The 13,071-nt window shown below is 47.2% G+C and overlaps 1 protein-coding gene across 1 annotated transcript; it reads left to right on the top strand.

Moving 5' to 3' along the window:
* Positions 1 to 11,376: 11,376 nt before the first annotated feature.
* LOC141147380 (taste receptor type 2 member 9-like) lies at positions 11,377 to 12,258 on the top strand. The gene has a single exon (XM_073634612.1). It carries the CDS (start codon positions 11,377 to 11,379, stop codon positions 12,256 to 12,258), a length of 882 nt encoding a protein of 293 aa, XP_073490713.1.
* Positions 12,259 to 13,071: the final 813 nt, after the last annotated feature.

The following is a 13,071-nucleotide window of genomic DNA, read 5'->3' as shown; positions in this document are numbered from 1 at the left end:
GATATTTTCTACTTTTTGTTATAAAAAAAAATCCAATAAACTAAATTTTAGTCATACATTTAGGCCAAAATGTATTCGGCCACATGTCTTTGGTAAAAAAAATGTCAATAAGCGTATATTTATTGGTTTGCGCAAAAGTTATAGCGTCTACAAACTAGGGTACATTTTCTGGAATTTACACAGCTTTTAGTTTATGACTGCCTATGTCATTTCTTGAGGTGCTAAAATGGCAGGGCAGTACAAAACCCCCCCAAATGACCCCATTTTGGAAAGTAGACACCCCAAGGAAATTGCTGAGAGGCATGTTGAACCCATTGAATATTTATTTTTTTTGTCCCAAGTGATTGAAAAATGACAAAAAAAAAAAAAAAAAAAAATATTTACAACAAGTCGTCACTAAATGATATATTGCTCACACAGGCCATGGGCCTATGTGGAATTGCACCCCAAAATACATTTAGCTGCTTCTCCTGAGTATGGGGATACCACATGTGTGGGACTTTTTGGGAGCCTAGCCGCGTACGGGGCCCCGAAAACCAATCACTGCCTTCAGGATTTCTAAGGGTGTACATTTTTGCTTTCACTCTTCACTGCCTATCACAGTTTCGGAGGCCATGGAATGCCCAGGTGGCACAAAACCCCCCAAAATGACCCCATTTTGGAAAGTAGACACCCCAAGCTATTTGCTGAGAGGCATATTGAGTCCATGGAATATTTTATATTTTGACACAAGTTGCGGGAAAGTGACACTTTTTTTTTTTTTTTTTTTTCATAAAGTTGTCACTAAATGATATATTGCTCACACAGGCCATGGGCATATGTGGAATTGCACCCCAAAATACATTTAGCTGCTTCTCCTGAGTATGGGGATACCACATGTGTGGGACTTTTTGGGAGCCTAGCCGCGTACTGGACCCCGAAAACCAATCACTGCCTTCAGGATTTCTAAGGGTGAAAATTTTTGATTTCACTCTTTACTGCCTATCACAGTTTCGGAGGCCATGGAATGCCCAGGTGGCACAAAACCCCCCCAAATGACCCCATTTTGGAAAGTAGACACCCCAAGCTATTTGCTGAAAGGCATGGTGAGTATTTTGCAGCTCTCATTTGTTTTTGAAAATGAAGAAAGACAAGAAAAAACATTTTTTTTTTTCTTTTTTCAATTTTCAAAACTTTGTGACAAAAAGTGAGGTCTGCAAAATACTCACTATACCTCTCAGCAAATAGCTTGGGGTGTCTACTTTCCAAAATGGGGTCATTTGGGGGGGTTTTGTGCCACCTGGGCATTCCATGGCCTCCGAAACTGTGATAGGCAGTGAAGAGTGAAATCAAAAATTCACGCCCTTAGAAAGCCTGAAGGCAGTGATTGGTTTTCGGGGTCCCGTACGCGGCTATGCTCCCAAAAAGTCTCACACATGTGGTATCCCCGTACTCAGGAGAAGCAGCAGAATGTATTTTGGGGTGTAATTTCACATATTTCCATGGCATGTTTGAGCAATATATCATTTAGTGACAACTTTGTGCAAAAAAAAAAAAAAAAAATTTGTCTCTTTCCCGCAACTTGTGTCGCAATATAAAATATTCCATGGACTCGACATGCCTCTCAGCAAATAGCTTGGGGTGTCTACTTTCCAAAATGGGGTCATTTGGGGGGGTTTTGAACTGTCCTGGCATTTTATGCACAACATTTAGAAGCTTATGTCACACATCACCCACTCTTCTAACCACTTGAAGACAAAGCCCTTTCTGACACTTATTGTTTACATGAAAAAGTTTTTTTTTTTTGCAAAAAAATTACTTTGAACCCCCAAACATTATATATTTTTTTAAAGCAAATGCCCTACAGATTAAAATGGTGGGTGTTTCATTTTTTTTTTTCACACAGTAATTGCGCAGCGATTTTTCAAACGCATTTTTTGGGGAAAAAACACACTTTTTTAAATTTTAATGCACTAAAACACGCTATATTGCCCAAATGTTTGATGAAATAAAAAAGATGATCTTAGGCCGAGTACATGGATACCAAACATGACATGCTTTAAAATTGCGCACAAACGTGCAGTGGCAACAAAATAAATACATGTTTAAAAGCCTTCAAAAGCCTTTACAGGTTACCACTTTAGATTTACAGAGGAGGTCTACTGGAAAAATTACTGCACTCGATCTGGCCTTCGCGGTGATACCTCACATGCATGGTGCAATTGCTGTTTATGTTTGACGACAGACCGCCGCTTGCGTTCGTCTTAGCGCGAGAGCAGGGGGCGACAGGGGTGTTTTTTTTTTTTTTTTTTTTTTTCTTTATTATTTTTTTGCTTTTTTAATCTTACTTTTAAACTGTTCCTTTCATATTTTTTTTTTTAATCATTTTTATTGTTATCTCGGGGAATGTAAATATCCCCTATGATAGCAATAGGTAGTGACAGGTACTCTTTTTTGAAAAAATTGTGGTCTATTAGACCCTAGATCTCTCCTCTGCCCTCAAAGCATCTGACCACACCAAGATCGGTGTGATAAAATGCTTCCCCAATTTCCCAATGGCGCTATTTACATCCGGCGAAATCTAAGTCATGAAATACTCGTAGCTTCCGGTTTCTTAGGCCATAGAGATGTTTGGAGCCACTCTGGTCTCTGATCAGCTCTATGGTCAGCTGGCTGAATCACCGGCTGCATTCTCAGGTTCCCTGTTGAGACAGGAGAGCCAGAGAAAAACACGGAAGACGGTGGGGGGGGGGGGGCATTCCCTCCCACGGCTTGTAAAAGCAGTCTAGAGGCTAATTAGCCGCTAGGATTGCTTTTACATGAAAGCCGACCGCTGGCTGAAAAGAATGATACCAAGATGATACCTAAACCTGCAAGCATCATTCTGGTATAACCACTCAAAGTCGTGAATGGCGTACCTGAAGACAAAAAAATGGTTAACAATGGTTAACAATAAAGCACAGTAAAGTGTAAATAATTACACACCTGAAAAACAAACATGATAAAACATAATAACAATAACAATAACAATAACAATAACAATAAAACATTGCAGAATAGAATACAGTAAAAAAGAGCAGAACAATAGAGAGAGAGAGAACAATAAAACAACAACTATTTTTTTTTATTTCATATTTTTTTTTTTTTTTACACTTTTTTTGTAACTAACTTTTATAACTGTAACCGGTTCCAGGTTCGGGTCTCTCAAAATGCGATGGCATCTTGGGAGACCCTGTGAAAGTGTGCCTAGTCTGTGCAATGCTGTACCCTACGCTAATACTCAACTAGTGAATGGTAGCGTTCAAAACATTCACCAATGCAAAGACCAGGATTGTCAGGACAGGAGGGACAATAATAGCGGGTGTCACGCCTATATCCGCGCTTGCTGCAGACACAACATCTTTTTTGGGGGGGTTCGTTGGGTAGGGGTACTCGGGAGGACATAAAAATGCCTCTCATGCAGCCGACTGCATTTGGTTGGGGATGTGAATGGGGGAAGTACGGGCGCTGCAGAAGTGGTGGGTTCCCAATTAGGATTGGCGAATGCAGCAGGAAGGGCACTATGGGCACGACGGGCCTGTGTTTGTCTTCTTGGTGGCAGCGGGACACTACTTGTGCTTGCCACCTCACCAGCTTGAACTGCACTTATGGGACTCGCCACGTCACCAAGTGTTACTGCAGTGCTGGTTTGACTACGACCGGGGTGTACTAGGCCGCTGGCGCTTGCCAGTTCACCAAAACGCTACCAAAAAACGTTAGCGATCGCAGGGATCAGGCCTGACTCTGCGAACGCTGCAGTTATGCGTTTAGTGTTTTGTAAGTGACAGTGATCGATCGATACTGCACTTGGGTGGGCTGGGCCGGGCCGGGCGGAGGGGCAAAACGCAGGTGCTAGCAGGTATCTGGGCTGATCCCGCTAACACTGCGTTTTTGGGAACCCTAAACTGCTGGTGACGCTAGTATAGATCTGATCGGATCAGATATTGATCCGATCAGATACTATACCACTAAGGGAGGTGTACGGTGCGTGCGTGGGTGTTAGCGGTACTGGCGCTAATCTGACGCTGCCTGGGGCTGGTGCTTGCCAGTTCACCAAAACGCTACAAAAAAAACTGTTAGCGATCGCAGGGATCAGGCCTGACTCTGCGAACGCTGCAGTTATGCGTTTAGTGTTTTGTAAGTGTCAGTGATCGATCGATACTGCACTTGGGTGGGCTGGGCTGGGCCGGGCGGAGGGGCAAAACGCAGGTGCTAGCAGGTATCTGGGCTGATTCCGCTAACACTGCGTTTTTGGGAACCCTAAACTGCTGGGGACGCTAGTATAGATCTGATCGGATCAGATATTGATCCGATCAGATACTATACCACTAAGGGAGGCGTATGCTGCGTGCGTGGGTGTTAGCGGTACTGGCGCTAACCTGACGCCTGGGGCTGGTGCTTGCCAGTTCACCAAAATGCTACCAAAAAAACTGTTAGCGATCGCAGGGATCAGGCCTGACTCTGTGAACGCTGCAGTTATGCGTTTAGTGTTTTGTAAGTGTCAGTGATCGATCGATACTGCACTTAGGTGGGCTGAGCGGAGGCACAAAACGCAGGTGCTAGCAGGTATCTGGGCTGATCCCGCTAACACTGCGTTTTTGGGAACCCTAAACTGCTGGGGACGCTAGTATAGATCTGATCGGATCAGATATTGATCCGTACAGATACTATACCACTAAGGGAGGCGTATGCTGCGTGCGTGGGTGTTAGCGGTACTGGCGCTAATCTGACGCTGCCTAGGGCGACGCATATCACCGCCGGGCGATCAGGGGGCTAAACCTTTATTCGGTAATAAACGGCGGGTGCCCTGACATTATAAAAAATAAACAAACTAACCAGCGTCACCCGTAACAGTTATACGGTGATCAGTGGTGAAAGGGTTAACTAGGGGGCAATCAAGGGGTTAAAACATTTATTAGGTAGTATATGGGGGTCCCTGTCTCTATAAAACGCTGACGGCGAACCTAAATATTTACCTCACTAACTAGCGTCACCAGCGACACTAATACAGCGATCAGAAAAATGATCGCTTAGCAACACTGGTGACAGGGGGTGATCAAGGGGTTAAAACTTTATTAGGGGGGGTTAGGGGGGTACCCTAGACCTAAAGGGGGGTAATACTAACTGTCCCAACACTGTAACTGTCACAAACTGACACTATGCAGTAATCAGAAAAAAAAAAAAAAAAAAAAAAAAAACTGCTGGTGTCAGTTTGTGACAGGGGGGGGGGGGGGTGATTGGGGGGGGATCGGGGGGCGATCGGGGGGGGGATCGGAGTGTTTTGTGTGCCTGGCATGTTCTACTGTGTGTGTGTGTGTTGTGCACTCACATAGATGTCTTCTCTCCTCGGGCCGGAACGGAAAATACCGACCCGAGGGGAGATGACATCACTTCCTTTGCTGCTGTTTAGCATACAGCAGCAAAGGAGTGTTTTCATTGGCCGGCGGCGATCGCGAGGGGGGGGCCACGAACGGATGGTCTCCCCCTCATCACCGATCGCCGCTGGACAAAAGACGACCGCCTCGGGCACCGGGGGGGGGTCCGATCGGACCCCCCACCCGCGGAAGGCAAATCACGTACCCTGTACGTGATTTTGCCTGTCCGTGCCACTTTGCCGGCGTACATCGGCGTGAGGCGGTCGTCAAGTGGTTAAACTGTATCTGTAAGACTAGATGTCCAGAGCACACTCAGATGTCAAGAGTCCCCCCATCATCAGAAGTCAAGAGTTCCCCACCCTCCTGTAAGGTAAACTGGATTCCCAGCACCAGAAAACCAGTGCTGGCTTATGCTCATACTTGTGCGCATGCACATTGCTCACATGCTCATACTTCTAGGCAACGAGGCATTGTTAGATGTACCATTCCAGTTTGCTGCGCTCGCATTCGTGTATGCCTTTGCACATGTACACGCACATGTGAGCACACCAACTAGCGTCTGCACTCGGAGCCCAGTGTCCTATTTAAACCTGTCTGTCATCATGAGAAATTGCTGAATGGTCTTCAGCTTGTACCTATATTCCTGAGACCTGATCCATAGAACCTGCTTGCCTGTGTATGACCCAGCTTTCCTCTGGACTTAGCCTTTGCTCCTGCATCGACCTTGTGCATCTGATCACTCTGACCTTGGCCTGTTTACTTGACTTGTCTTTGCCTGCTGATTCTATACTGCGCTGTCTGGCTGTTACCAACCTTGACCTGCTTCCTGGACTTGCTGTACCTGCTGATTCTGTACTGCGCTGCATGGCTGTTACCAACCTTGGCCTGCTTCCTTGACTTGCTGTTCCTGCTGATTCTGCACTGTGCCGCCTGGCTGCTACCGACTTTGGCCTGCTTCCTTGACTTGCTGTTCCTGCTGATTCTGTACTGTGCTGCCTGGCTGTTACCAACCTTGGCCTGCTTCCTGGACTTGCTATTCCTGCTGATTCTGTACTGCGCTGCCTGGCTGTTATCAACTTTGGCCTGCTTCCTGGACTTGCTATTCCTGCTGATTCTGTACTGCGCCGCCTGGCTGCTACCGACTTTGGCCTGCTTCCTGGACTTGCTGTTCCTGCTGATTCTGTACTGCGCTGCCTGGCTGTTACCGACTTTGGCCTGCTTCCTGGACTTGCTGTTCCTGCTGATTCTGTACTGCGCTGCCTGGCTGTTACCGACTTTGGCCTGCTTCCTGGACTTGCTGTACCTGCTGATTCTGTACTGCGCTGCCTGGCTGTTACCGACTTTGGCCTGCTTCCTGGACTTGCTGTACCTGCTGATTCTGTACTGCGCTGCCTGGCTGTTACCGACCTTGGCCTGCTTCCTGGACTTGCTGTACCTGCCAATTCTGTACTGCACTGCCTGGCTGTTACTGACCTTGGTCTGCTTCCTGGACTTGCTGTACCTGCTGATTCTGTACTGCGCCGCCTGGCTGTTACCGACTTTGGCCTGCTTCCTGGACTTGCTGTACCTGCTGATTCTGTACTGCACCGCCTGGCTGCTACCGACTTTGGCCTGCTTCCTGGACTTGCTGTACCTGCTAATTCTGTACTGCACTGCCTGGCTGTTACTGACCTTGGTCTGCTTCCTGGACTTGCTGTACCTGCTGATTCTGTGCTGCGCCGCCTGGCTGTTACCGACTTTGGTCTGCTTCCTGGACTTGCTGTACCTGCTGATTCTGTACTGCGCCGCCTGGCTGTTACCGACTTTGACCTGCTTCCTGGACTTGCTGTACCTGCTGATTCTGTACTGCGCTGCCTGGCTGTTACCGACCTTGGTCTGGTTCCTGGACTTGCTGTGCCTGCTGACTCGGTCCCTTGTTGCCCGGCTGTCGCTGATCGCTGCATGCACACTGGCTCTGCTACCATCTCCTGCTCTGGTGCCAAACTGCTTTAGGATCCTGTCCTGAGGACTGCAACCCCCATCTACATTCACCTAAACAGTGGACTTTGCCAGCCAGCTACTCCAGCACTCATGCCACTCTGTGCCCTTACACTCTCTGTCTCCATCTTCAGGAGTGTTGGGCAGGAGGTGCAAGAGAGGCCTCCACAACATTCCAGTTGTCACCAGTACATGACACCTCCATTATATCAAAGTGCACCCCCATTACCCCAATGCATCTACATACAGCCCCATGATACCACCCCCTGGAGGCTGCTGGTCCTGCTGATTTCTTGAACTCTTCTGAGGGTACAGCCAGCAGCCTGGGTGAAGAGAGTTAAGCTGACCCAGTTGACCCTCAACCACCCAAGGTCTCAGGACCCCGATCAGAAAATGACAGCTTTGAAGATGATTTTGTGGAGGACAGTGAGGTCTACTGCCCAATACAATTCAAACATTGACAGCTTCCTGCAAATACTATGATTATGCTGTTTGAAATGCTATTGTTATTACCGTAAATATGTTTCCTGCAGTTATGTGTTGTTCTTCACTGTGTTGTGATCATAGGTGTGCCCAGCCTATTGCTTTAGGGTGTGCACCCCAAATGTATTAAAAATATGGATGGTGTTAGTAGAGCAGTGGATGGCGTCAGTAGGGCAGAGGTCGCTGTCAGTAGGGCAGAGGTTGGCATCAGTAGGGCAGAAGTCGCTGTCAGTAGGGCAGAGGTTGGCATCAGTAGGGCAGAAGTCGCTGTCAGTAGGGCAGAGGTCACTGTCAGTAGGGCAGAGGTAGCTGTCAGTAGGGTAGAGGTCGCTGTCAGTAGGGCAGAGGTCACTGTTAGTAGGGCAGAGGTTGGCATCAGTAGGGCAGAAGTCGCTGTCAGTAGGGCAGAGGTTGGCATCAGTAGGGCAGAAGTCGCTGTCAGTAGGGCAGAGGTTGCTGTCAGTAGGGTAGAGGTCGCTGTCAGTAGGGCAGAGGTCACTGTTAGTAGGGCAGAGGTTGCTGTCAGTAGGGCAGAGGTTGGCATCAGTAGGGCAGAAGTCGCTGTCAGTAGGGCAGAGGTTGCTGTCAGTAGGGTAGAGGTCGCTGTCAGTAGGGCAGAGGTCACTGTTAGTAGGGCAGAGGTTGCTGTCAGTAGGGCAGAGGTTGGCATCAGTAGGGCAGAAGTCACTGTCAGTAGGGCAGAGGTCACTGTCAGTAGGGCAGAGGTAGCTGTCAGTAGGGTAGAGGTCGCTGTCAGTAGGGCAGAGGTCACTGTTAGTAGGGTAGAGGTCACTGTCAGTAGGGCAGAGGTTGCTGTCAGTAGGGTAGAGGTCGCTGTTAGTAGGGTAGAGGTCACTGTCAGTAGGGCAGAGGTTGCTGTCAGTAGGGTAGAGATCACTGTTAGTAGGGTAGAGGTTGCTGTCAGTAGGGTATAGGTCACTGTTAGTAGGGTAGAGGTCGCTGTCAGTAGGGCAGAGGTCACTGTCAGTAGGGCAGAGGTTGCTGTCAGTAGGACAGAGGTTGCTGTCAGTAGGGTAGAGGTCGCTGTCAGTAGGGTAGAGGTTGCTGTCAGTAGGGCAGAGGTTGCTGTCAGTAGGGCAGAGGTTGCTGTCAGTAGGGTAGAGGTTGCTGTCAGTAGGGCAGAGGTTGCTGTCAATAGGGTAGGGGTTGCTGTCAGTAGGGCAGAGGTCGCTGTCAGTAGGGCAGAGGTTGGCATCAGTAGGGCAGAGGTCGGTGTCAGTAGGGCAGAGGTCACTGTCAGTAGGGCAGAGGTTGCTGTCAGTAGGGAAGAGGTTGCTGTCAGTAGGGCAGAGGTTGCTGTCAGTAGGGCAGAGGTTGGCATCAGTAGAGCAGAGGTTGCTGTCAGTAGGGTAGAGGTCACTGTCAGTAGGGCAGAGGTTGGCGTCAGTAGGGCAGAGGTCGCTGTCAGTAGGGCAGAGGTTGGCATCAGTAGGGCAGAGGTCGGTGTCAGTAGGGCAGAGGTCGGTGTCAGTAGGGCAGAGGTTGCTGTCAGTAGGGTAGAGGTCACTGTCAGTAGGGCAGAGGTCGCTGTCAGTAGGGCAGAGGTTGGCATCAGTAGAGCAGAGGTTGCTGTCAGTAGGGTAGAGGTCACTGTCAGTAGGGCAGAGGTCACTGTCAGTAGGGCAGAGGTTGGCATCAGTAGGGCAGAGGTTGGCGTCAGTAGGGCAGAGGTCACTGTCAGTAGGGCAGAGGTCGCTGTCAGTAGGGCAGAGGTTGGCATCAGTAGGGCAGAGGTCGGTGTCAGTAGGGCAGAGGTCGCTGTCAGTAGGGCAGAGGTTGCTGTCAGTAGGGCAGAGGTTGCTATCAGTAGGGCAGAGGTCGCTGTCAGTAGGGCAGAGGTTGCTGTCAGTAGGGCAGAGGTTGCTATCAGTAGGGCAGAGGTTGCTGTCAGTAGGGAAGAGGTTGCTGTCAGTAGGACAGAGGTCACTGTCAGTAGGGCAGAGGTTGCTATCAGTAGGGCAGAGGTTGCTGTCAGTAGGGCAGAGGTTGCTATCAGTAGGACAGAGGTTGCTGTCAGTAGGGTAGAGGTTGCTGTCAGTAGGGCAGAGGTTGCTGTCTGTAGGGTAGAGGTTGCTGTCAGTAGGGAAGAGGTTGCTGTCAGTAGGGCAGAGGTTGCTGTCAGTAGGGAAGAGGTTGCTGTCAGTAGGGCAGAGGTCGGTGTCAGTAGGGCAGAGGTTGCTGTCAGTAGGGAAGAGGTTGCTGTCAGTAGGGCAGAGGTTGCTGTCAGTAGGGCAGAGGTTGCTGTCAGTAGGGCAGAGGCTGCTATCAGTAGGGCAGAGGTTGGTGTCAATAGTTTTTTTACTCATAATTTTTTTTATTACTTCTTACAATTTTTTTAGGAGCTGCATTGGGGGGCTTTGGGAAAGGCCACCAGTTGGCGAGTGAAGAGGATCCAGTGAGAGTGATACCTTATATTCTGGAGTGGTAAGAAACAACAGTATCTGCCAGATGAGCATTTTTTGGAATTCCCCTCTTTATTCCTTCTCTCCCCCGATTCCTGGTATTTAGCATGACCATACCAGACTCTGGGAGACCATTAAGGATGTTTCAAGATAACAAAGTCTGAACTAATTGAAGTCCGTTATTTTTAATCTGAGGAAATTACTGTTTATGGAAGCCACCAGGAGATGGCTACACTGAGAAAGGGTCATTCATCCTTCCAGTTTGGTGCTTTGGTGAATAGACATGTGTAATGGACTCCTGGAAGAAGCTGAGATTAGAAACTTCCTGAGCTGACGATGGGACACATGAGAAAAGACTAGTTGATGCTTGCAGAGATTGGGGCCTACTCTCAGACTTCCAACTCAAAGAGCTCATTAAGTGCTGCAGGGGTAAGGTGGGGCAAATCGTGAACCCTGAAGTTATCGGTTTGGTCTCCTAAGATGTGAGTAATGATCCCCCTTAACCCTTAATAAATAGTTCTCTTGGCATAACATGATAGAGTATCCCCAAACCTAAAAGATGGTCACGCATGGTAGCCCTTCTGTCATGCTAATTGTACCCTGTATTCCCTCCATGGGAGAGGTAATAAAAAGGGGGCACCTCTCCCAAAGCACTCAGACTCATCATTGATGGTGATTGGGCTCTTCTACCCCCCCCCCCCCCCAATATTAATAGAGTATGGGCTTCCAGGTGGAGGCAAGCGGTTGCTACCAACTGCCCTGTGAAAGACATACTCAAAACTTCTCAAAATAAATTTAGTTCAAAATAAAAGAATATTAAAAAAAAAATAAAAAAAACACTGTGCTCAATGAAAAATAATATTCCGGTTTTCAGACGGTTCTTGTAATATGTCTCTATGGTCTCAAATTCCTTTTTACCTTACTACACAAACAAAGGTAGCTATTAAATCCATTATGGACATTTGCATATCTCTCTTTTCATCTCTCTGTACTATATCAGTGTAAGCATTTATTTCATCCAGCCAATCGTTAATTTCATCCATTGACACTGATCTGCACCGCCTAACAGCAGAACCTCTCTGACAGCAAACACGGCAAGAATGTGGCTGGTCTCAGATATAATTAGACTTGTCACCATTTTCCTTAACGTGGTGTCAGGTCTGACTCTGAATTCCTACATAGTGGCTGTGTACGTCCGGGAATGGAGGAAGAAAAAAGGCTTCAATGTGGCCGACAGAATTGCCCTCTTGTCAGCTCTCACCGGGATCGTTTACCAATGTTCTTGCACCGTTGATAATCTGATATTCTTTTTTGGGTCTTCCTCATCGCATGACAAAAGACAAAATCTACTCGCCTTTGCTTTTTATATTTTTATTACGTATGAGAGCGTATGGAACACGGCTTGGCTTTCCATCTACTACTGCCTGAAACTGGTCAAGTGTTCCCACCGCATTTTCCTTCAGTTACAGAGAAGATTGTCCTCTTATATCACACAGATACTCATAGTCTCCTTCGTGGGATCAATCTTCATAACTCTTCCACTTCCTTGGACCTTAGATTTTCATTATCATAACACGACCAATGATCCATCATCAAATCGCCATTCCATTGAAATTGATGTCCGATACGTTCCCCTCAGTATGTTTTTTGGTTCTCTTCTCCCATTTCTTCTGAGCTTCATCTGCATTGGGCTCAGTGTGAGGTCTCTCCTGAGTCACGTCCACCAGATCCGTCACAATTCATCTCAGTTCAGCTCATCTCCACAACTGGAGGGTCATCTCCGAGCAGTCAGGACCATGATCCTCCAGGTCTGCCTTTGCTTGGCTCTCTATCTGGCTGTCTTTAGCATGATCATGTTCTCCCCGTACTTAGGAATGATTGTAAGAATATTTATTTTCATAATCGTTACCAGCTACCCTTCTGCTCTAGCCCTCATCTCAATCCAGGGGAATCCAAAGATAAGATACAGACCATCTACCTAGATACCTTTTATCTCTCTTTTATTTATTTTCTTTATTATTTCCTTTCGCCAAACCATTTTCCCTTTGAGAAGAACCTCTACCTAGCTCTTTTTCTTCATTTTTCACTCTTCACTCTGTTAGATTTAAGAATATTTTAATCTTATGGGGAAGAGATTGTCATGGACCGTTTCATCAATGTGTGAAAAATCCATGATTATTTCCATTTTACATAAGAAAATTCAAAAGGGTGATGTTGATTATTGTATTTAAACACCTTGCTAATTATATCTTCATGATGTAAGAGAGTGTCTGGAGAACGCTCTCATAGGGCATACGTCTAAAGACTTACAAATGTAGATAGATGAACCTGCGCTTTGGGTATCAAAGAAATACACATAATAAAAGCAGCTAGCACAATTTGCAGGTAACAAACATCAATAAGTAAGATAAAATGAGGCGCTTCTTTATATATGTGATCAAAGTCCTTCACAAGAGTCCATACAGAGTCCAATCAAGCTAGGAACATGGAAGGCACCTCGGGTGTCTATATAAAATCTCAAGAAAATAGTAAGAGAGGAGTAGTCCTCCACCTGCACCACAGCAGACAGAGCCTTTTACCCTAAATGGTGGACCACCTAAGATGTATGTGGTCAAACAGCGCTCAACTAACCACAGGACACCATCAGATTCCCAGCAAGCTTCATAGGGGTTTTGGCCTGTATGTAGTCCTTCCTCATGCATAATCACTCCAAAAATCTGATCGCCGTTTCATGCATATCAGAAAAAAAAAAAACAGAACCCCCTCATGGTGTAGTATAAGATAAGGGGTCAAAC

Source organism: Aquarana catesbeiana, linkage group LG06, assembly GCF_042186555.1.
Source record: "Aquarana catesbeiana isolate 2022-GZ linkage group LG06, ASM4218655v1, whole genome shotgun sequence".
NCBI lineage: Eukaryota > Metazoa > Chordata > Amphibia > Anura > Ranidae > Aquarana > Aquarana catesbeiana.
This window is presented reverse-complemented; position numbering and strand designations above follow the sequence as displayed.